This window comes from Rhinolophus hipposideros (genome assembly GCF_964194185.1).
Source record: "Rhinolophus hipposideros genome assembly, chromosome: 5".
NCBI lineage: Eukaryota > Metazoa > Chordata > Mammalia > Chiroptera > Rhinolophidae > Rhinolophus > Rhinolophus hipposideros.
Window position 1 is genome coordinate 28,374,418 of NC_138051.1, and position 23,106 is coordinate 28,397,523.

At 53.6% G+C, this 23,106-nt stretch overlaps 2 protein-coding genes across 8 annotated transcripts in view; one reads left to right on the forward strand and one right to left on the reverse strand.

Annotated features, from left to right (window-relative positions):
- ZFHX2 (zinc finger homeobox 2) overlaps positions 1–9,087 on the forward strand; it is a 31,943-nt gene extending 22,856 nt beyond the window's left edge. For all 3 annotated transcript variants that reach the window (XM_081048104.1, XM_081048106.1, XM_081048105.1), the window contains exons 7-10: positions 673–873; positions 1,306–1,432; positions 1,604–5,086; positions 5,319–9,087. In XM_081048104.1, coding sequence (XP_080904230.1) covers positions 673–873; positions 1,306–1,432; positions 1,604–5,086; positions 5,319–6,298 — 4,791 coding nt within the window. In that variant the 3' untranslated portion in view covers positions 6,299–9,087. The remainder of the gene's footprint in view (positions 1–672; positions 874–1,305; positions 1,433–1,603; positions 5,087–5,318) is intronic.
- The window catches only part of THTPA (thiamine triphosphatase), a 40,812-nt gene extending 26,173 nt beyond the window's left edge, over positions 1–14,639 (reverse strand). Inside the window, exons 1-3 of one of the 5 annotated variants that reach the window (XM_081048117.1) lie at positions 14,509–14,639; positions 13,427–13,580; positions 12,030–12,204 (exon numbers count right to left, since the gene is read on the reverse strand). The gene's annotated coding sequence lies outside the window, so the exon portion shown is untranslated. Of the gene's footprint in view, positions 1–11,882; positions 12,205–13,426; positions 13,581–13,796; positions 13,907–14,508 lie in introns of those variants that run through there. The other 4 variants (XM_081048115.1, XM_081048116.1, XM_081048119.1 and 1 more) reach the window with 4 other exon arrangements.
- Positions 14,640–23,106: the final 8,467 nt, after the last annotated feature.

A 23,106-nucleotide genomic window follows, 5' to 3' on the forward strand; every position in this document is an offset into this window, starting at 1 on the left:
AGAGGTGTGGGCGGGAATGCACCAACAGAGCCAGGCCAGAATTTTCCAGAGCCACTGGGGGAGCTATGGCATTTGTTTATATTAAGAAAGGAAGGAAGAAAAACAAGGAAGGAAAAGAAAAGTGGGAGCTGGTGAGCCTCTAAGGGAGAATGAGCTGGCTTCTGAGCAAACAGGTAGGGAGGGCCCCTACTTGAGACACTTAGTTCAGGGACCTTGGGGAGGCAGAGTGGGCAGGGACGAGAGGGCTCTGGGTCCAGGAAATGGGAGAGGGCAGGGGAGCCGTTTCAGGGAGAAGATACAGGCAGTGTGGGGGTGGGTAAGAAAACTAAATCCAAGGGAGATAGGTACAGGGCCACGCTGTCAGCTGGAGAACTGAGTAGGGTAGCAGAGACCAGGAAGGACAGACCAAGGGAAGCAAGACAGGCCAGGATGGCGGGAGAGGGATGAAAGAGGCAGGACAGCAGCCTGGCGTAGGCCTTTGTTCCAGCCCCTGGGGACGGGGAAGGAGCCAGCTTTCAGGACTGTGGCTGGGTGCATGGGGGCGCCTCGCTATTGGGCTCCCTCTTCCTAAATGGGGAGTGGGGCATTGTGCTGTGCCCAGGAGCCCAAAGGCTGAGGGATGGTGGGTCCCACACTTCCCTGATACCCCCTCCACTACCCATGTGCCCGTAGGTATACTGCTGTCCATACTGCAGCTTCCTGAGCCCAGAGTCTGAGCAGGTGAGGGCTCACGCACTCTCCCAGCATGCAGTGCAGCCCAAGTACAGGTGCCCCCTGTGCCAGGAGCAGCTGGTGGGCCGGCCGGCCCTGCACTTCCACCTGAGCCACCTTCATAACGTGGTGCCTGAGTGTGTGGAGAAGCTGCTGCTCGTGGTGAGTCCAGGCTGTGGGAGGACCCATCCCGAAGGCCCTGGCAGGGCCGGGCAGGAGGGGAGCCAGAGGCTGGGCTATGTGCAAGTGTGTGCACTGGGGAAGGAAACAGCATTTCACAGATGGAAAGGTGGGTTTTAGAGTTGGAGGGAACCTCAGAGTGGAGCTTATCTTGCTGCCTTGCTTGCCTACGAAGAAGCTAAGCATTTCTTTAACTTCTATTAGGTCCTGAGAAGAGCTGTTCAACAGCTGGTCCGGGCTGCGAGAAAGGAGATCTGTTTTCTGCTCCGTGGGGAAAACAGACATTAGGTGGGAGGTTTGTCCAGAGACGAGGCTACAACCATGGAAAGGGCCGAGCACAGGCAGAGGCGTAACCAGAGGACAGGGGCGGGTGGCTGGGTTGGGGGGAAGTCATTGGGATTTCTTCCATTACAGGCCACAACTGTAGAGATGACATTGACAACCAAAGTGCTGCCCGGGCCCACTCTGAGCCCCCTGGGGGATGGCCCAGAGCCCCTGGCTCCCAGGCCAGAGCCTGTACCCAGCAGAGACCAGGCAGCAGGTATGGAAGGGGATGGCAAACCTCCCAAGGTGGCAGGAAAGGGGACCTGGGCTCCACAGACCAAGACGGTCTGAAGGCACCCGAGGCAAGGACCACTTGCCCTAGATAACGAGTGGGTGGTGTCGACCTAAACAACGTTCCCTTCTCATTGCAAACCCTTCTCTCCCCTAGAAGGCCCTCTTCTGACCCCAGAAGCCAGTCCCGATCCTCTTCCTGAGCCTTCCCCGCCCTCAGCTGAGGCCCCAGACAAGCCCACAGGAAGCCCTGACCAACCCCCCTCTCCAGCCCCATCTCCAGCCCCTCGGCCTGATGCCCAAGCTGAAGAAATGGCTCCTCCACCCCCCATGGCTGAGGAGGAAGAGGGGCGTGTTGGGGAGCCCCGCCCTGCAGAGCCAGCTCCGGCTGACTCTCGCCACCCTCTGACCTATCGGAAGACCACCAACTTTGCGCTGGACAAGTTTCTGGACCCTGCCCGGCCCTATAAGTGCACTGTGTGCAAGGAGTCCTTCACGCAGAAGAATATCCTCCTGGTCCATTATAACTCCGTCTCCCACCTGCACAAGATGAAGAAGGCTGCCATTGACCCCTCGGGCCCTGCCCGGGGAGAGGCTGGCACGGCGCCTGCCAGCGCTGCTGCCACAGACAAGCCCTTTAAATGCACCGTCTGCCGAGTCTCCTACAACCAGAGCTCCACCCTGGAGATCCACATGCGCTCGGTTCTACACCAGACTCGCTCTCGGGGGGCCAAGACCGACACGAAGGCTGAGGGACCAGAGCGCAGCCAAGAAGAGCCCAAAGAAGGCGAGACCGAGGCGGAGGTGGGCACTGAGAAGAAGGGTCCCGACCCCAGCGGCTTCATATCTGGATTGCCCTTCCTGACCCCTCCTCCCCCTCCCTTGGACCTGCACCGATTTCCAGCCCCTCTCTTCACCCCACCCGTCCTGCCCCCCTTCCCTCTGGTGCCCGAATCCCTACTTAAGCTCCAGCAGCAGCAGCTGCTCCTGCCCTTCTACCTCCATGACCTCAAGGTGGGGCCTAAACTGGCACTGGCTGGGCCTGCGCCCTTGCTGTCCCTGCCCGCGGCCACCCCTCCTCCCCCACCCCCGCCCCCAAAGGCTGAGCTGGCTGAGCTGGCTGAGCGGGAGTGGGAGCAGCCGGCCATGGCTGAAGAAGGAACAGAGGCAGGGCCAGCCTCACCTCCGCAACCAACGCCCAACGAGGCAGCCCGTACCGCGGCCAAAGCCCTTCTAGAAAACTTCGGCTTTGAGCTGGTGATCCAATACAACGAAGGGAAGCAGGCTGTGCCCCCTCCTCTGACCCCACCCCCACCGGAGGCCCTGGGGGGTGGGGACAAGTTGGCCTGCGGGGCCTGCGGGAAACTCTTCTCCAATATGCTCATCCTCAAGACACACGAGGAGCATGTCCACCGCCGCTTTCTGCCCTTTGAGGCCCTAAGTCGTTATGCTGCTCAGTTTCGAAAGAGCTATGATAGCCTTTACCCAGCCCCCGCAGAGCCCCCCAAACCTCCTGATGGGTCTCTAGATTCACCTGCTCCCCAACTGGGTCCACCCTTCCTGGTGCCAGAGCCTGAGGCAGGGGGAGCCTGTCCCCCCGAGGAGCGAGGCCGGGCAGGAGGACGCTGGCCGCCTGAGGAGGAAGAAAGCTCCAGAGGGAATCTTCCTGCCCTAGTGCCTGCGGGCCGCCGCTTCTCCAGAACCAAGTTCACAGAGTTCCAGACCCAAGCCCTGCAGTCTTTCTTTGAAACGAGTGCCTACCCCAAGGATGGAGAGGTGGAGCGGCTCGCAAGTCTCTTGGGCCTGGCTAGCCGTGTGGTGGTGGTGTGGTTCCAGAATGCCCGCCAGAAAGCACGCAAAAATGCCAGCGAGGGCGGCTCTGTGCCAACCACAGGGGGCACTGGGGGAGTCTCCAGCTGCAGGCGCTGCCATGCCACCTTCTCCTGTGTTTTTGAGTTGGTGCGACACCTCAAGAAATGCTATGACGACCAGCCCCCCGAGGAGGAGGAAGAGGCAGAGCGAGGGGAAGAGGAAGAAGAGTTAGAGGAAGAAGAGGCAGAGGAGGAGCAGGGCCTGGAAGCCCCCGCAGGGCCTGAGGGCCCATCACCAGAAGCTGCGGACCGGGCAGAACTGGACCCGGCAGAGGCATCCAAGGCGGGAGGCAAAGAGCCTGAAGGGAGGGCTCCTGTCTCGCCTTCTCCTGTCCACGCCTGTGACCAGTGCGCCACGTCTTTCCCCAGCCAGGACCTGCTGACCAGTCACCGCCGACTACATTTCCTGCCATCTGTGCAGCCCAGCGCTGCCCCCCACCTCCTGGATCTGCCCTTGCTGACGTATGGGGAGCGGAACCCCCCGGTGGCAGGTACTCCGTCAGTGCCAGGGCCACCGCTCAAACGGAAGCACGAGGACGGCAGCCTGTCCCCCACAGGCAGTGAAGCAGGGGGTGGAGGGGAGGGCGAGCCCCCCAGGGACAAGCGCCTGCGCACCACCATCCTGCCCGAGCAGCTAGAGATCCTGTACCGCTGGTACATGCAGGACTCCAACCCCACACGCAAGATGCTTGACTGTATCTCCGAGGAGGTGGGGCTCAAGAAGCGCGTGGTGCAGGTCTGGTTCCAGAACACCAGGGCCCGGGAGAGGAAAGGCCAGTTTCGAAGCACCCCTGGGGGAGTGCCCACTCCTGCAGTCAAGCCCCCGCTCACACCCACCCCTGCACCCTTTCCCAAGTTCAACCTGTTGTTGGGCAAGGTGGATGATGGGACTGAGAGGGAGGCCCCAAAGAGAGAAGCACCTGCTTTTCCTTACCCGACAGTCACCCCTGCTGCTGGGACCCTGCCTTTCCTGCCATCTGGGAAAGAGGCTACCACCCCAACACCAGAGCCACCTCTCCCTGTCCTCCCTCCCCTTCCCCCCAGTGAGGACGAGGGCGCAGAAGAACCCGCCAAAGCTTCTCCAGAGAGTGAGGCCTGCAGTCCATCTGCAGGCGATCTAAGTGATTCATCTGCTTCCAGCTTGGCTGAACCAGAGTCCCCTGGAGCTGGAGGGACTAGTGGGGGACCAGGAGGTGGGGCCGGGGTTCCCGATGGAATGGGGCAGCGACGCTACAGGACCCAGATGAGCAGCCTGCAGCTGAAGATCATGAAAGCCTGCTACGAAGCCTACCGCACCCCCACCATGCAGGAGTGTGAGGTGCTGGGGGAGGAGATTGGGCTGCCCAAGAGAGTCATCCAGGTCTGGTTCCAGAATGCTCGTGCCAAGGAAAAGAAGGCCAGACTGCAGGGCGCAGCAGTTGGCGGGACTGGGGGCAGCAGTGAGGGCCCCTTGGGAGCCCAGCGCACAGACTGCCCCTACTGTGATGTCAAGTATGATTTCTATGTCTCCTGCCGAGGCCATCTCTTCTCCCGCCAGCACCTGGCCAAGCTCAAGGAGGCGGTCCGAGCCCAGCTGAAGAGTGAAAGCAAGTGCTATGACTTGGCCCCTGTGCCAGAGGCACCCCCGACTCCCAAGGTCCCACCTGCCACCACACCTGCCTCTATGCCTCTTGGGGCTGCCCCAGCCCTGCCTCGCCTGGCCCCGGTCCTTCTGTCCGGCCCAGCTCTGACCCAGCCCCCGTTGAGCAGCTTAGCTCCTTTCAATTCAGGTGAGTGGGAGGTTGGGAGGAGTTGGACTTCAGAGAGCATTTCCCTCTGACGTGCCCTTTTCCTTCTTGCCTCTTTCCATCTTCAGTCTCCCCCTCTGGCCCTCCTTTGTCTGAGGCTCTTGGGGGAAAGACGGAGGAGGAAAGGGAGTACGGAGGCTAGGTGGCGGGAGTGGGTGAGTGTGAGGCCGATGAGGGCCAGGAGGGGCTAATCCATCACCCTTCGTTTTCCCAGGCCCTGCAGCCTCAGGCCTCCGTGGCCTCACCACTTCGGTCCTGCCTGCTACCACTGTGGTCCAGACTGTTGGCCCAGGCTGTCCCTTACCTCAGAGACCTGTGCCCGACCAAACCAACACCTCCACAGCAGGCACCACTGACCCTGCCCCGGGCCCACCTGCTGAGCCCTCTGGGGACAAGGTCTCTGGGGAGAGAAAACCAATTGCAGCTCCCACCAACTCCTCCACGGACGCCCTCAAGAACCTCAAAGCATTGAAGGCCACTGTCCCAGCCCTGTTGGGGGGCCAATTCCTGCCCTTCCCATTACCCCCTGCAGGGGGGGCCACACCGCCAGCTGTCTTTGGCCCCCAGTTACAGGGGGCCTACTTTCAACAGCTTTATGGCATGAAGAAGGGGCTATTTCCCATGAACCCCATGATACCTCAGACCCTCATTGGACTGCTCCCCAATGCCCTCCTCCAGCCACTGCCCCAGCCCCCTGAGCCCACAGCCACAGCACCTCCGAAGCCTCCAGAACTGCCTGCTCCAGGGGAGGGGGAGGCCGGGGAGGCCGATGAGCTGCTGACTGGCAGTACTGGCATCTCCACCGTGGATGTGACCCACCGCTACCTGTGCCGCCAGTGCAAGATGGCGTTTGACGGGGAGGCCCCTGCCACTGCTCATCAGAGATCCTTCTGCTTCTTTGGGCGGGGCTCCGGGGGTTCTGTGCCCCCGCCACTGCGGGTGCCCATCTGCACCTACCACTGCCTGGCATGTGAAGTGCTGCTGAGTGGGCGTGAAGCCCTGGCCTCCCACCTGCGCTCCTCGGCCCACAGGCGCAAGGCGGCCCCGCCCCCAGGGGGCCCACCCATTACTGTCACCAAGGCCGCCACTGCCACCACGGCAGGTGCCGTGGCTTTTGCCAAAGAGGAAGCAAGATTACCTCACACGGACTCCAACCCTAAAACTACTACTACCTCTACACTTCTAGCTTTATAAACAGATAAACCAAGATCGGGGAGAGAGGAGGGCCTCAGGGCTCCCTCTCTTACTCCAAGGGGTGTTTGGTGGGAGCTCAAATCCCTCCACCCCAACCCTAGGCTCTGCCCACCTCATGGGAATCTTTCAATTCCCACCCTCAGTGGGCTTCACACACCCCACCTCCAGCAGAGTCCTGCCTCCTCCCCACCCCCTTCCCCAGACACAATGTCCTCTGCAACTCCTTGCCCCTCCTTGGTCCTCCTGATTATTCATTCATGTCTGCCCTGCCTACCGTATACAGAATCTGTCCTTGGTTCATCTTCCTACAACCTGTTCCCCACTGAATTCCCAGTCACCCCCCAACTCTTATAAACACACACGCAAATACATGTTCTCCCACGCTGTTCCACTGACTGAGAAAACACCAAAAAAAAAAAAAAGAAAGAAGAAGAAGAGAGGAAAAAGAAAACCCAGACAAAGAAAGGGGAAGGAAAATAAACTGCCACTCCCCCACCTCCTTCCTGCCCCGATGTCTAGAGCGCCATACCGCTCACAAACTTTCCAAATACCGAGTTGGCTCCCAAGCCCACAAAACTAACCAAACTTTCGGTTGGGTGGAGGGAGTGCTCCCACCTCATTCTCAGACCCCGCCCTCCCTGCCTGACAGGGGACCCCCTATGGTCTGGACTCTGGGGATGCTGCCACCAGGAACCCCTCTGCCAACCCCCACCCTACACCCCGGGAACTGCAGTAACTTATTCTCAAAGGCTTTAAACACAAGAGATCCTCTCAGCAGCCGTGGGCCTGGCCCTTGTCCCAGCCCTGCCATGAGGGGGTCCAGCCTCCGGGACCGGCGCTGCCCACCAACGGCAAATCCAAAGTTCTTTAAAAAAAACAAACTGAGACACACACAACCAAATAAAAAGAGCACGCGCACACATGTGCACAGGAGAGAGATGGAGAGACCAGAGGAATGAACTAAAGAGAAACATAAACTTGGAAAACACAGGAAAAAAAAAATCCTGAAAACTCTCCCATCAAACAAGTGGTTTTTTCCCTGTTTGTGTCACCCCTGTCCCATTTTAGAGGTTTCTTTAAACCACCTCATCTTTGGAAGATCAAATGACTTTCAGTCTTTGCCAGGGGAACAGTGATCATGGAGACAAAGCCCTGCAGCCTTGCCCTGGCTGTGACCAGCCTGGGTGGGAGCTGGTAACGGGGAGAAGAGACTGGAGACTGGGGAGACACCTCCTTGCCCCCTGAATTGAGTATCAGGATAGGTAACCTCCTTATTCCCAGCTGTAAGTTAAGTGTCACCAAAAGTGTCTTGGCAGTGCCAGGAGGAAGGGGAGATGGGGCAGTTTGGTTTCTGACTCTTGGGTATGCTTCCCTTTCTCATAGCTAACCACCATTTCTTCTCACTTCTTTCACAAACCCCCAATCCTGTTTCTCTTCCTAGCAAAACCTTCACATTTTTGGTCACTTCTTAAAGTCTTTGGGGACCCTTGTTCCTCATCTGTGTTCTTCCCCCTTGTTCTCTGACCTGGCCTCTGCTCCCCCAGCCCAGCCCCTCCAGTAAGCAGCAGCTGCTGGGGGCACCCCCAAAAGAGTTAGGACCTGTCATGAGGCCCATGGGGTCCTGGCACTGACTGATGACGGTTGGGGGATGGGTGGGCAAAGGAGATGATGGAAACACAAGGTGCCCCTTGGATAGGGTGATATCAGCAAGGGAACCGACAGAAGAGGAATGATCTGGGAGAGGTGCCCCACCTCTATCCTGATAGTCTTTGTAAGCATCAGTTGGAAAGTGTGGCAACCCCAAGGCCCAGCTAAAAGGGCACAGGGTGGAAAAGCAGCTGTTTTATTTTAGCAAAGAAAAGCCTGCAAAACTTTCCCAGTCCTGCAGACAGTTTCTCCCACTGCCCTTGCCCCTAAGACCCCCGTGACAAGGAAGTCGGCTTCCAGACTTTCTCCCTTCAGGCATCTTCCACTCCCCTTCTCCATTTCATATGCACACACAAATTCAGCCAATCCTGGATTTAGATTTCCCGGTCTCTCCGTCACTCTACTCTGTGAACATGTTAATACAGAAGCAGTGGCTTATGTGCAGAAAAGATTGGAGGGGAGAGGGAAAGTGGCTGTCCCTAGTCCCCACACGTTCTGTGAATCTCACTTCTGTTCGCGTTCATCTCTAAAATTAAAAGCTCCAACTCTAGCAAACTGGGGTGGGGTAATTCTGATGATGCCAAAAATGCCAGTTACAAATGCAGGCAGGAGGAGAGAAACTGCCCTACTGTGGTCTTGCTCTTGCTGTCATCTTCCGCCAGCTCTCAGCATCACTCTTGGACCCCTCCCTCCCTATCCTCTTCTCTCTCCTGTTGAGATTCTGTGTATAAAACTATTTTCTTAGCAGCATGTGTATGAAGAAAGAAGGTTTTTCATTCTGTGCTTTCTGGGAATGTGACTTATGTATAAAAGTTGAAAAAAAAATAGAAAAAGAGGAAACGTTTTAAAGAAAACCTTGACAAACATCTGACGTGGGATGATTAGAGGTGTGGTGTCATGCAGTTCAGGGATTTACAGCCAGGATAGGTTGGCTTTCTTTTGAACCGTGAATATTTTCACCAGGAGTTACCACAGCCAACAATCCCTCCTCCTCTGGCCGTCCAACACATTCCCTTCCACCGGGATAAGACACCCTGGCCCGGAGACGCCAGGGACATTCACAGCAGTAGGCAGGAGCAACTGACTTACCAGGAACCCTGTGATTTGGGGGGATGAAAGGCCAAGCTGACTGCTGACAGGTCAACCAACATGCTTCTGGAGGGTGTGCCATTCCCTGTTCTCCGTGGCTGGCAACGCCCCCTACCCCCACCCCTTCCTCAGACACTCCCGCTGTAGAGACGCACAGTGGGCTGTCCTGGCTGGCAGAAGGCTGTGCAGAATGCTGGAGGTGAACGCGCAGCCGCCCAGGCTGCTTCTGTGGAGGACTAACCCCAACTCAAGTGCTGACACAGCAACCTCTACCTTACAGAGCACTCCACAGCCTTCAAGTGAGCCTGAGTCGGTGGCTCCTAAGATTGGTCTTCCCCGGCTTGGGGCAAGGGCCTAGGGTTTTTGACATTCGTGGGCCCTAAAACATCCACATTCCGGTCCACCCTACTGGCCGTCAAAAGGCAGGAGATGGAAATAATCTTGGCTATCTTTGCTCTAAATCAGAGTCTGGGTGGGGATGGCTTAAGATACCCAATTCTCAAGTAGGAACAAAAATCAAAGTCTGTAAAATATGAGAAAATCTGAAGCCTTAGTGGCCACATGGGACCGAGTCTGCAATAGGGCCACAAAATGAAATCTGTTCTCCTGAACCTCTAGCCCCTGGAGTGTACTTACAGAAACATATGCAAAAGAACCAAAAAGGCCAATTATTCCAGGTAGGGTAGGATCTACCTGCTTAATTCCTTCTATTTGTTCCTTAACCACTTGTAGGGCTTCTAGAACAGTTCACTGATTCCCCGAAGCTTTACCACCCTGATCTAGTTTAGGACACATTCACTGGTGCACTCATTCACCCGTGTAGACATTCACACGTGAAGTACAGAGCTCTGTACATAACGGCACCAATGAAACGCAAGAAGACGGCCGCAGAACCATGCATAGAGAGCGGCAGGAATACACACAAATCCCAACAGGGATCGGCCCCATGGGCACACCGGAACAAGGAACACGCCCCAGACCCATCACCTACACTCCCCTTAGCAGAAACACCCTCCAATACATACCAATTTTCTTCATACATCAGGAGGGAGGAAAAGTTATAAACAAGGAAGTGTAACCAGTATCAGGAAAGGTGGCCAAATGGTGGACATTAATCCATGGGGAAAGGACCTTAAATTCCTCTGGAGTGTGACACTAAGGAGGTAGAAGAGAAATCAGGAGGAAACTTATATGCAACACAGGGGTAAGGCCAGGTACTGGGGAGCATTTCCCTTTAGGCTGCAGTGGGAAGCTCAAACCACCAGTGGGGAGCAACAGTGAGACACTTGTAAGCCAAGAGGAGACATTTCTAGAGGACTGGGTAAGGAACAAATGCCCCAATACCAAGGAAGCTCTTGCTACAAGGAAAGGTGTAGACCCAGCCTTAAGGTCTACAGGATTACAGCTTGGATACATTGTGGAAAGGTCAGATGAAAGAAAAGTGAGGGAGAGGACGTGTAGAAGACCTAGGCCATGGCTCGAGTTTGAGAAAAGATGGCCAGTGATTCCCAGAGAACATCCCCCAGGGAGAGACTACACTTTATGGGAAGAACATGATTGGGTGACAACCCATCCCGTCATTCTCCATCATACAGAGGACCGGGACAGCTGTCCCCACAAAGGATAGGCAAGGGGTAAATGGCATCATTCCCTGTCAGTAGTCTGAGCCTGGGTTTCTTGCCGCTCCCCAGCCACGGAGAGGTATCTGGCTAGAAGGTAGTGGGGAAGCAGGCTGATTATCAGTGCACCAGAACGAAGGTGAGGGGGAAAGGTGACCCAAGATCTGACTCATACATAATCTGACCCAACCATACACACACTCTTACACAAACGATCGCTAAAGCACTGACATGAGTAACCAGCAGGAGCTCAGCACTGCCTCACATCTAGTTGCTCCGATACCCAAGCCTGCATCACGTCTTCTCAACTGAAGGACGTGCGCTGGGCTCAGTACTGCGTAGCCCACCAGTGCTCACGGGACAGCATCATCAGCGACCTGCTCGGCCCTGCACGCTGCTCCCCCGCTTCCACTACTGGGACCCTGACCTGCCTCCAGAGAGAAGTGTCACTAGCACCCATTCTGTATCAAGCCACAGAATCCACACCAATCTGGACCACAGAGCGACTTCCTGACAGGGCTCGTAACGCGGCGGTTCTTAGTGGTGAGGTTTCAAACACGGGGCAGCCAACCCTCAGAATCTGGGGTGAAAGGAAGAATGAATTTTGAAAGTGTTCCCTAAGGGCGTCTTCTGTGATAATTATTGTCAATGGAAAGCATAGTTCTCACATGTTAAATGTGCCTGATTTGACCTCACGATCGCCCCGTTTTCCTCCTGCCCCCACCTAAAACACACATACACATCCCACAACAAATATATCACACACGTGACATCATGAGGATGTGACTATGGCTGAGGAGGAAGAAGGATGAAAAGGGCGTGAGAAGTCTCGACGAGATCACTGTGCTACAAGGTGATTGCCATCTCTCAGAACAGCGTTTCTCGTTTTGTCCACCTGCGTCAGGGCCACCGAGTGCTTGTTTAAAGTGCACATTCCTGGGCCACACCGCAGACGCACTGAATCAGAACCTCCTGAGGTGAGCCTGTGCTCCGCAGCACTATTTAGGTTCCTCATTCCCATCTGCATCTGTGCCCTGCCCCGACCTCTCCAGCGTCCAGGGCCCCGCCCTGCTGCCCCAGCGCTACCACACAGTGGCCTGGCACCGCCTCAGAGGGTCTTCGTCATTACCCTCACATCCCCCCACCTCCCACATTTTGGAATCTGACTGTCTTCCGTTTATGTTGGTTGTTCTTGAACAGGAGAAAAGTTATAAACATTGTCCACTCACCCCCTTGGCTGATGGCCTCACTGCTTTCCCCACTGCTGTGGAAACAACCTCGCTTCTTCGGAAACTTCATTCCACTTTGAGATGCTGAAATCAGAACGCCCCCAGCTCCAAGCAGTTCCGCCCAGAACGGGCAGCAGCTTTACTCACCTCTGGGCAGGTCCTATCCCGCATCAGAGCCACCCAGCCTCCTTTGGCCTCACTCAGAGCCAATTCTTCTGCCCAAAGATCTTCCTAGTCACTGCCCCTCAGTCTCTGGCTACCCAGGAAGCAAGGAGAGCCCAACCTGCTGGAAGTTCTCCAGACGGAAGCCCAAGGTCCAGTTCTGTGGGAAGACCGATGGCACTGCCTCAGCACAGGGCTGGTGTCACAGCAGACCTTGGCATGCTGCTCCTGGGGACCTTCCTCTCTCTCAGGGCTCACTGCTGATCTGGGGTTTCCCTTCCAAGGGTGGATTTCAAAGACATGGAAATGTATCCAACTCTAAGTGGGGTGCCATTGAGAAATCCCCAAACACAAAATCTCCTTCAAGTCTTTCTGGAAGGACAACTCCGGGTGCGTTTGTCTCCCTAACACCTGCCTACCTTTAGACCTAGAGCACCGCTCCATCTTTCTAGGACTGTTATTGAATACTGGCCTTTTAACAGGGGAGAAAGAGCTGGTTCAACTCAACCACAGCTCAGCCAATCACAAGGCACAAGGCAGAATGAAATACGTACAGGCACAAACCACCCCACCACCCAACAGCAAGGCCTGAGGGTCTCTCTTTCTTCCTACTTCTTCCCTTCCAATCTCTTCTGGCACCACCTCTGTGACAACATAGCTGGCTGGCCTCTCTCCAGGATCTCATGTCACCTGCCTAGGATTTTTTCTATCCTTGCTGACCACTGTGACCACTGTGACCACAAGTGTATAGTCCACTGGCCTGAAGCCTTGGCTGTGGCTCTCGCCTGAGCCCTGTCCCCCGTGCGCCAGCTTCCTTTGGAATAGCTGCTCAAACGCCGAAGGTGGCACCATCTAAATCTCTGTCTTGGGGGCTGTGAGGGTAGGCGCGTGGCCGTGTAGTTGGGAGGAAGGAGGAGCTGGGGCGGATTGGACAGTACTGACTCAGCCCCACTGAGGGAACATCCTCTGATGCTACGCCCTCCGCAGCGCAGAGCTCTGCCTGATGTCTGGATGCCAATGTGTGCCGCCCCCTCTCTCACAGCCGCCAAGTGGCGGGCGTGAGCATGTTTGGCGGCGTTGGGTTTGCCGCAGTGCCAGGATCTGAAACAATGTTCACGTGCCAGTGCAGCATTGCCAAGTGTGGCGGCATCTAGTTGGTTGGGTGCCAAGCAGTAGGACCCAGGTGGTGACAGAGAGATGAAAGAGGGGTGGAGTGGAGGGAAGGGAAGGAGAGGGAGGCCCTAGGGAGAAAATCAGACACCTCACTTGTTAGAGTGGAGTCCAAATGGGATCGCAGAAAGGTTTCCTTCCCATTTTAGATCCCAGCTCAGCGAGCAAGCCTCTCCCTCCCCTACTATGCCCGCGCAGTAGCATATACACACCAGGCAAGAGGAGTTGGCCATCTTCAGCAGGAAACGCTGGGGGCCAGGCAGGACTGCCAGCCTCTCCATCCTTCTTCCTTGGGGTCTTGGCAATGGCGCACTTCCTCCTTTGTGTCCTCATGCCTCTTTCGGTCTGGTGCGCCACTTCTCATGCCTAAGAGGGAACGGTAAGGAGGTCCTGGCAGAAAAAAGTCTGTTCTCCTAAACAACTCAAACACACACACACACACCCCCCTCGCCTCCTCCCTTTTCACTCCTGGCACCACCTCTCAACCAGATTGGCAAGAGCCACTGCCATCCTCCCCCATTCCTCACAATGCCAGAGCCTGTGTCCGGCTCCTTGGGCAGTGCCAGCACCCACCCGCCTCACCTGGGTCCCCTTGCCTCTCCTTCAGTGCTCTGACAAAGGGCCGGACTGCCAGCCCCAACGAGCTCTCCCTGGGGAGAAGTGGCACAATCCTCCACCTGACTCTTCGCTGCTTTCTTGGCACTTCCCTGGCTACTCTCTCCACCACTCTACACTCTCAGACTGGAAGAGGACTCACTACCTCATAGTCCCACCGCTTCTCAGAGCTGAGCTCTAGAGGGACCACAGCATCAGCAACACATCCCCGCCCCTCCCCTCTGCCTCCTGGGGACCCTGTTTCCACTGCCCCAGCTTGGAGCACCAGCCTGATGGATGTGATGCCAATGACTCCTGGGTACCGAGCCTTCCTCCCAGAGCACCAGGACTCCTGCCGCTGCTCCCCTCCCCATTCACCTCCTTCCATCTACGCGGGTACAAGGGTGGCAGCTGTAGTGCCAGCGCCTGTAAGCTGGCAGCATGAAGCAGCTCATGCACCCTCTCCTGCCCTCCCAGGCCACAAACTCTCCCCTTCTTCTTCCACTCCACCCCTGTCCTTCTGCTTGGACACTAGACTGGCAACCGCAGTGCCAACCCCCACCCATGCCCAGGAGGCTCACATACAGCAAGCGCTTATGCGTACATGTACATGCGCACACACACACACATGCACACACATGGCCCCAGGAGTGCCAGGCAGCGGTGGCAGACACACAGCAATGCACAGTGACGGGTATACCCGAGGAGGCAGCCAGATTCGGCACCTGATCCAGCACCCATTTGGGATTGGGTGGGTAGGCGGGCGGGCAGGCGGGCGGAGGGGTGATGGAGGCAAACGATGGCCCTAGGTTGGCAGCCGATGGAGCTGGGAGAATGGAGGGAACAGATGCTCTTTGCCCAGCCTCCCTCCCTCCCTCTCCGAGATCAGTGCCAAGCTGGGGGGTGGGGGGAGGGGAGGATGGGGGAAGGGTGGCATTTGGAAAGCTGGCAGGCAGGGGGTGGGGGGAGCTGGGTCCGCCCAGGCTGGGCAGTGCCGGCACTGGCTGCTGCCTCTCCACTCTGCCATCTGTCTCGCTTCTCTCCCCACCCCCTTTCTCTCTCTCTCTCTCTCCATCCACAACAAAATGAAAAGAGGAAAACAGGGTCTTCATTCTGCCCACCCCCAACCTCTACCAGACCCCCTCTCCTCCTTCCCACAACTCACCACACCACACCACCACCAAGCCATCTGTGCTCTCTCCTCCTGCTCACCTTCTTTCATTCGCCTTCGCCCTCACACCAAAACGGGTGCAATGTTTTAAAATATATACACCTATATATTTTTAAAAGCAACTTAGAAGAAAAACTCTTTTCTTTGGGAATGTCCTGTCCTTCTGAGTCTGGGTCCTCGGTGCCAATGTTTATGGCAGGCAGAGGGAGGGGACCCTGTCCTCAGCTGGTGCCCATGAATCCCATGCCAGGGAGGAGGGGTGGCTGGGGTGGGGTGGGGGTGGGGTGGGGTATCGGGAGAGCGCTCTTCTCTCTGCGCCTGTGGTGGCTTCTTTTTTTTCTCTTCTTCCACTTCCGGAGCAGATTCAAATAGATCTAGAGCCTTCCCCACCCCCAGTTCTCAGGGCCCTTGTGCACTTCTCTCCCTGCTTTTGATTTTATTCCTCGATCACCCTTTCCTTTTTGTGTGTGTGTGTGTGTGTACGTGTGCGTGCGTGTTTGCATCTATGGCGGTGGGCACGGTGCCAGCCACCGCACAGCCATCTGCGATGCCTTCTGCAGCCTCCGCTATTTCTCCCTGCCACCTCCAGCCCCCAACTCCCCTACACCCCAGCTCCCCACCCCCTAGTCCCCAATCATTAATTAGCTACTGAATTAATTAAATCGCAAATGCTAATTAACATTCCTAAAGGGCAGGCTGCCAGGCTGGGGGGTGGCAGTGCAGAGGGGATGTGAAGAGGAGATTGGGAAGGGGGAGGAGGAAGGAGAGCCTGTCTGCTTAGGAGAACAGGGGGGAGATGGAAAGAACCCAAAAGCATGAAGGAGAAAGAGGGCAAGGTGATGAGACGGGGGCATGGAAAATGGGGTATAAAACTGTCTGAGTCCACGTGAGTGCAACCCAGCCTTTCCTGCCCAAATGAGACGCAGCCAATTCCTCATCCCAAGCTCACCTTCCATCCTGGCTCAGGCTGGAAAAGTACATATTCCTCGGGTGGGGGACTCTGGCAGCTTCCTTCCTGTCTCTTACAGAAAACCAACTCCAAACTAGAGAGTCAACAGCTACTACTTGTCAATCCATTGAGTCAATCCAGCCACAATGACCCTCAGACCAGGTCACAAGAGAAGGCTCTGGGCTCAGAGAAGCCCATGTTGACTTGCCCTTCCCTACCCCTTTATCAAGGTCCAAGGAGCATTCCGTAACCATTTGCTGCAGGGAGACATGGGGGATCAATACGGGGAACCATGATGGGTATCAATTCAACAAGAATTCAACAGCAATTAGCTGGCAATGCCTGCAAGGATGAGTTATGAAGACCATGACAAAGGCCTCTCTGGGATTCCAGAGGAGGAAAAGTGGACACTCCCATCCATGGGAAAGGTCAAGAATTTGGGAAAAAGTAAGGACCATCTAACTTTGAGTTGTTTTTCAAGAAAGAGAGATGCCAGCAGAATGAAAGTTCTTTCTGGGGGTGCTCTATGAAGCACTAATCTGATGAGATGCTCCTCAGAAAAATGGATCCCATGATCAAATTAGTGTGGGAAACACCGCATATTCCCCCTCAAGAAATTCAAAATGTGTATTGGTGTGTTAAAGGCTTGAGAAGTCTTGCAAAAGAAGAAACCGTAGAATGTGTTTAACTCACTGATTAGGAAACTCATTGGGTAGCAGAACCCTGATTTTAAAATTTTCTAATTTAATTAATTCTATTCCTATAGAAGCAGTGTTCCCCTATGAGGAAAGCTCTGTCACGTGACCGGGGTGGTTCTGGGCTGGAAGCTGGCAGGTGGATTAGCAGGCCCCAGGTCAGCTGAATCCTAACATTCCAGAAACAAAGGAACAGCACGCAGGCTCTGGTCTTCTGAAGGTAATGCAGGAAGGCACCAAAACCAGCTCATGGTGGAGAAACCACATCACTCTTTAGAAACACAGGTCTATACTTTCAGAGACGGAAAGAGATCTTAGCAACCATGAAGCCTAATTGCTTAATTTTACAGTAAAAGCAACTGAGACTCCGAGGGGTGAAGTAATTTGTCCAAGGTCACAGAATCTCTAGATGACAGTACTGACATTAGGACCAAGATTTCCTGACCTCTAACCTAGCTGTTTCTCTCCTTTCTGTTGTTAAAACTCCAGGACAAGGCCAGCACGGGGTTTATCAGTTACGTACGCTTTTAAAGCACTTCACAGAGACCCCCTTTCCCTCTGCTAAGGCCTGGGCCTGGTCTTTTCCACCCCTGACCTTTGCTCCACCCCCACCTTTGGAACCCTGCAGCATCTACCTGCCTCCAGAGAGTCTATTTTTCCTTTTTTTTTTTTAAGGAGGGCGCAGCTTACAGTGGCCCATGCAGGGATCAAACCGGCAACCTTGATGTTACTAGCACCACGCTCTAACCAACCAAGCTAACTGGCCACCCCCAGGGCAGTCTATTCTGTATTCCTGTGGGAATGGGGGTGGGGGGCAGGGGTTTGTATTTTATGAACTCTCCCCAAGTGTTCTTGATATCCTGGATTCGGAACTTTAGTTCTAAGCCATCTCTGCCCTCTCTTCTAGGAGGACCCTGCCTCCACTACCTATCATGGCGATCGACCCAAAGCTTCTACTCCCATCACAACCTCAGCCCCATTCTATTCAGGAGACCCCAAATGTCTCCTGGGACTGTACTGCTAGTAACTTTCCCCTTTCCCATCCTCTCTTTGGCATCTGGAGCCCCTGAGGTGGCTTACACTTAACTGCTCCATCAGAGTCCCAAGAGGGTAGGCTTGCAGGGACAAGTGACTCACTAGAGTGAGGAGACTGTGGAGCCACCCCGGAGCCCTGCCAGGGCCCACGGCCTGCCTGCACTGCTGTGCATCCGTCTTCCTGCCACGGCCCGAGGCCATTTTTCCTCAGAGGGCCCTTTGGGAGAATGGAGAACAATGAAAATAGGTGGAGTTAAGTTCATTTCAAAGGTTGAAGAACATTATTAAATTGTTTTTGCTTTCTGGGTCACACTGTGTGAGCCTGCCCTCCTGCACACGTACCCTCCCAGTATTCAAACCCCTCACAACTTCACAAGATAACGCACCACCCCTTTTTTAAGAGAATAGCTTTGAAATACAATGTTGATTTACATCCAAATTTCCAGGAATGCTGAGGTCCCTTGGAGCTCTAAAAAGTCTATAAATGCGCCAGCTCACCCCATCTCCTCCTTCCTTCCCATGGTCCTGACGGGATAGCCCTTTGGCATTGGGGTGACAGAGCCACTTCAGAGTGTGACCCACTGTCCACCTGCTGACCAGTCCTCTGGCTGAGGAACCATCTGATGAAGGGGGACAAAGTGGAGTCAACTACCCAACCAGAGAGGGCAAGAGGAAAACCTGGATGTTCTCACAGGACACAGAAATAAAAGCATTTCAGGGCTGCTTTTATCTTGGCTGGCATCTTTGTGAAACGACCCCCTCTCGGCGGTCAGTAAGAGAGACCCACGTCTCACTTTCCAGGGTAATAGATTCCAACCCAGTTTACTGTCCCTTCTAGAGCCCATTTTCTGTCTCCAACACGCAGGCACCGAGCCATTGTCAGTAGCAGAGGCACTCCAGAGCTGCGATATAAATGATGATTATTCTATTATCAAATAACAGTGCCAAGCCTGGCCGGCTCCCTACAACGGTGGCGGCAGAGGCAAGCTACAAAATCCAATATTGATAAACTGTATATTGTCTCCTAGAACCATCACTCTGCCTGACAGCCACTCTCTAAGCCTCCCACCATTAGCAGTAAAGAAGGTGGAGAGACTGGTTAGTGATAGCCCCTGGGAGGAGGGACTAGGCCTCCCAGGGACTAGGAAAGCCAAAGGCAGCCAGGAACCCTGGGGGAAGACGAAAAGTCCTCAGTGCCCACATGAACCAGCCTACCCTCCAGGCTGTGCCTTCTGGAGGGTTAATCCTTCTAGAGGATTCTCAAAGAAAACTACCCAGAAAAATCTAACACTAGTGAGCAGGAAGGGGCCTACAGTCTGGTCCCGTCTCTGCCCCTTCGACGTGGCACTTAACGTTCCTGCATTTTCGTTAAAAAGAAGGCATGTGCCTAGGGTTCCTTTCAGCGCCACCCTTCTCTGATTCTGCAGCTTAGCACATCTCTTCTAAGGCTACTGTCAGGTTTCTTTCCCGTCCTGAGCACTGAAAGACGTAGGGCCATAGTATTACACTTTCTAGGAAAACGGTTTAAGCCCTTAAGCCTCCAGACTGAAGGGTCCACTGGATCTGCCCCCCACTCCAGGGCCTTTGCACTACCTGTTCTCTGTGCAGCTGTGCACTTTCCCGGACACGTGCAGAGCCAGCTCCCTGCTCTCCTCCTGCTCTTTGCTTAGGAGGCCTAATCGACCACCCTATTTAATACTGACACAGCCCCCTACCCAGCCCCTGTATCCCGCTCCACTTTTTCTTTTTTCCACTGTATTTATTACCTTCTGACATACTGTATAATTAACTTATTTATTATGTTTATTGTTTATTCCCTCTTTCTCATCTCTGGCATGTAAGCTCCACAAGGGTAGGGATCTTGGCTTTGTTCATGAGTGCACCCCAAGCCCTAATAATAGTGCCTGATACATAAAAGGTACTCAATAAATATTTGCCGAATGAATGAAGCTAAGGTTAGAATGGTATATGTTTTGGTCAGACCCATCTAATTCCATCATTTGGGGCTGGGCACAAGGAGAAATGGGTCATCATTTCAGTGCTCTCTACCTTCCGGCAAGATGGACGTGAAGGCCCACATCCTCTTCCGTCTCCATCGCAGCCTACGGAGCATGCCATTCAGGAACACCAGGTGCTTATTAAATGGGATGTTTTCAGCTGAATCCCAGGCACCTTCATGACTTGCACTCAGTGAGGCTGCTTAGCCCTTCCCAGCCAACTTCAGTTCCCTGCCCCAGGCCATCCAAGACTGAAAAACCATTCTCTAAAGCTATGGTTCTCCAACTTGAGGAAACATGAGAATACCTGATAGCTTGTTTACAATACTTATTCCCAGGCCACCTCCCAGAGACTCTGATTCAATAGGACAGGGGAAGGACCCAGAAATATGCATTTTAACAACTCTCTCCACTCCTCAAGGGGCCTGTAATAACAGGTATTGCTTAGGTCACACCTTGAGGAACGGGGGTGCAGACACATAGCCAGGTGACTTACTAAGTGAGCCTTCCTGCTGTCTCTTCTCTGAATCTACCTATCCAGTACGTGGCTCTGCCCAGGGTTAGGACCAGAAGAAATGGACCTGTCCGGTAGGCTTGTCATTTTCTTTTCCACCAGAGGTGCAAAACATCAAAACAGCATTTGGAGAAACATGGAAAGAAAGTGAGGAGGTAGAGCAGGGCAGGGGTGTGGAGCCAAGGTGAAGCCTGGCTCATGAGTAAGACACATCCCAGAATGTCTTGACTCTGTACCTCATATTTTTGACAGCCTCTTTCCCAATTAGGTGCTAAGTTTAAATATCTCATCTTGGAAAGTAAGCAGATAAAAATGAGCCTGTCTAGAACGACGGAAGCATCTCCCTTTGTCCATCGTATACGGGGCAATCCAGCATATTATCAGGGGAGTGACCTGAGCCCGAGCCCAGCTGGACTGCTTCAAGTGCCAGGCCCAATACAGACTCTTGTCCTGACAGGCTCCAATGGACAGGACTGAAAGGGACTCAGCATTCTAATCACCTAGGAGTGGTGACTCCTTGGGGGCAACTACTAAGCAGATGTTCCCAAAGGAATGACACAATGACCATCCACTGGAGCCCAGCACAGAAACTCCTGGATTCCCTAATAGAGGCCTAGGAGAATGGAAACAAGCCAGGAGCAAGAAGGGATATCAAGGCTGTCCCAGGGCCCTAGGAGTCGCATGAAGGCTCTGGGAGCCCAGGGCTAAAGGCATCTAGGAAGAGGATGCAAGGGGAACACCCATTAGGTCTTCGTTCACATTTGTTCTCTTTCTTCTTTGGCTCCGGCTCTTCAGAAACTTGCTATTGCTAGAGGCAGCATTATTCCTGCCTATTCCACAGACAGGAAACAGCGAGTCATTCAGATGTAATGACTAGGTCAGAGCCCAGGACCAGGGACTGAAAAGGAGCCCTGGGTTCTCTCTATTAGGTTAAGCCCATAATTATCTGTCATTTGGAGGTCTCCCAAGGGCAACACTTATTTCCTTAAAAAAAAAAAATAATAATAATAGAGACCAACATTTACTCAGTACTTTCTCTTTATTAGGCACTATATTAATTAAACTAACAACTATGTGAGATAGGGACTATTATTACACCCATTTTACAGACAGAGAAACTGAGGCAAGGATTAAGTACTGAGAGGAGCGGCTGGAGTTCCAACCAGGAAGCCTGGGCTCCAGAGCCCATTCTCTTAACTGCCTTGTTTACCCACTGATTCTGAGATGCCCCAAGTGACAGATCCAAAACCAAGTCTAAGTGTCCCAAATCCCAGAACAGTTCTGGGACGGAGTCCCTCACCACAAAACCAACAGCAAAAAAAGCTGTATAAAGTCAATAGGGCTCACAGACACAATGAGGGGAATTTTTAGGCCCTCTAAGTTGGCTCCCTAGTATCCTTACTCTGGAAACCCTGAACCTGGAATACTTCTAGACAAGTGGGTCTCACATTTGGGTATTTCACTATCATTCAACTAACGAGCATCTATTCTACATCAGGAACTGTGCTACGCCTGCAAAAGAACAGCAGTGAGCACAAGAAACCATGAGCAGACTGTGGCTGCGCAGGACAAAGTATACGGCGAAGAGATGTAGGCGACAGAGCAGGAAGGGCCTTCTGTGGAGACCACAGTAAGAAACGTAAATGTTACTCTGAAGGCGATCAGGAACAATTGAAGGATTTTAAACAGGGGAATGATGGTAAGAGTCATGCTTCAGAATGCTACCGTGGAGGTTAGATTCGAATGCGAACGAAACCAGAGGCAGGGATAACAGTTGCGGGTGGTTGAGGTTTGAGATGATTAGGAACTGAACAAAATCAGGTATTAGGAAAGGGAAGTAATATTAGCTTTCTTTAATGGATGGTATAGAGATGAGTGGAGAAAAAATCCAGAATGATGTTCAGCTCCTATGCTTTGGGAGATCAGGAAGAGAATGGAAGCACTTGCTGGTAAAGCGAATAAAAGAAGTAGGTGTGATGGGAAAGTAATGAAGCAATGGTATGCCGAGTCTGTTAGATCTTCCAGGTGAAGTCCCACCCACCAAGCAGATGAGTATAGGAGTTGGAAGCTCAAGGGAGAAATCTGAGCTGAAGATAGAGATTTAGGAACTAACTCCTAGGAAACTGGTGGAGGTGGAACTTTGGGAATGAATGGTTATCACCCAGGGAGAAAATGCCGAGTGAGAAATGAACACTAAAGCGGGGGGAGAAGGTGCTTGAGCCAAAGAGACTAAGAAGGAACGGAGAGATACAAAGACAAATGGGAGGATGTGGATCATAGAAGCCAAGGGAGAAAAGATTCAAGAAGGAGGGAGATTAACAAGTCCAGTGCTGGGTCCACTGGGTTTGGGCAAAGCCCAAGACCTTGAGACCAGCCTAATCTATTCCACTCAGGCTGCCGACAGAGAACAGTGCCTAGGACTGCTGTGTTTCATTATCTCCATTTTAATGTCACTGAAGAACAGAAACTATTTATTCATCTTGAAGCTCAGCAGAGAATCCTGCCAGCACAAGCAGTAGTACTCCAAGGGACACCAAGGAGGGTCATCTGAAGTCTCTTGAGGGCCAAGACCCACATCTGAGGAAGGAGCACATGCAATAGACCCAGAATCCTGAAAAAGTTCCCGACTCTGAGGACGATTCCCCCTGAGCCTCAGTGTCCTCCATCTATAAAATGGTCTAAGATTGTGAAGATGAAATCAGAGAATTTTCGTGATGAAAACATCTTATACTGTGGCTGGCACTTAGGAGTCACTCAATAAATACTAATAAATATTCATTTCCTTCCTTCTAAACCTATGATTTCACAGCATTCTTACAATCTAGACAGAAACAGGAAAAGCCAGCTTTAGAGAAGTTAAGTGCCTTACCAATTGTCACCCAGAAAATTAGCTGCAAAGCCAAGACTGCAACCCAGGGCTGCTAAGTCTTAGTCCAG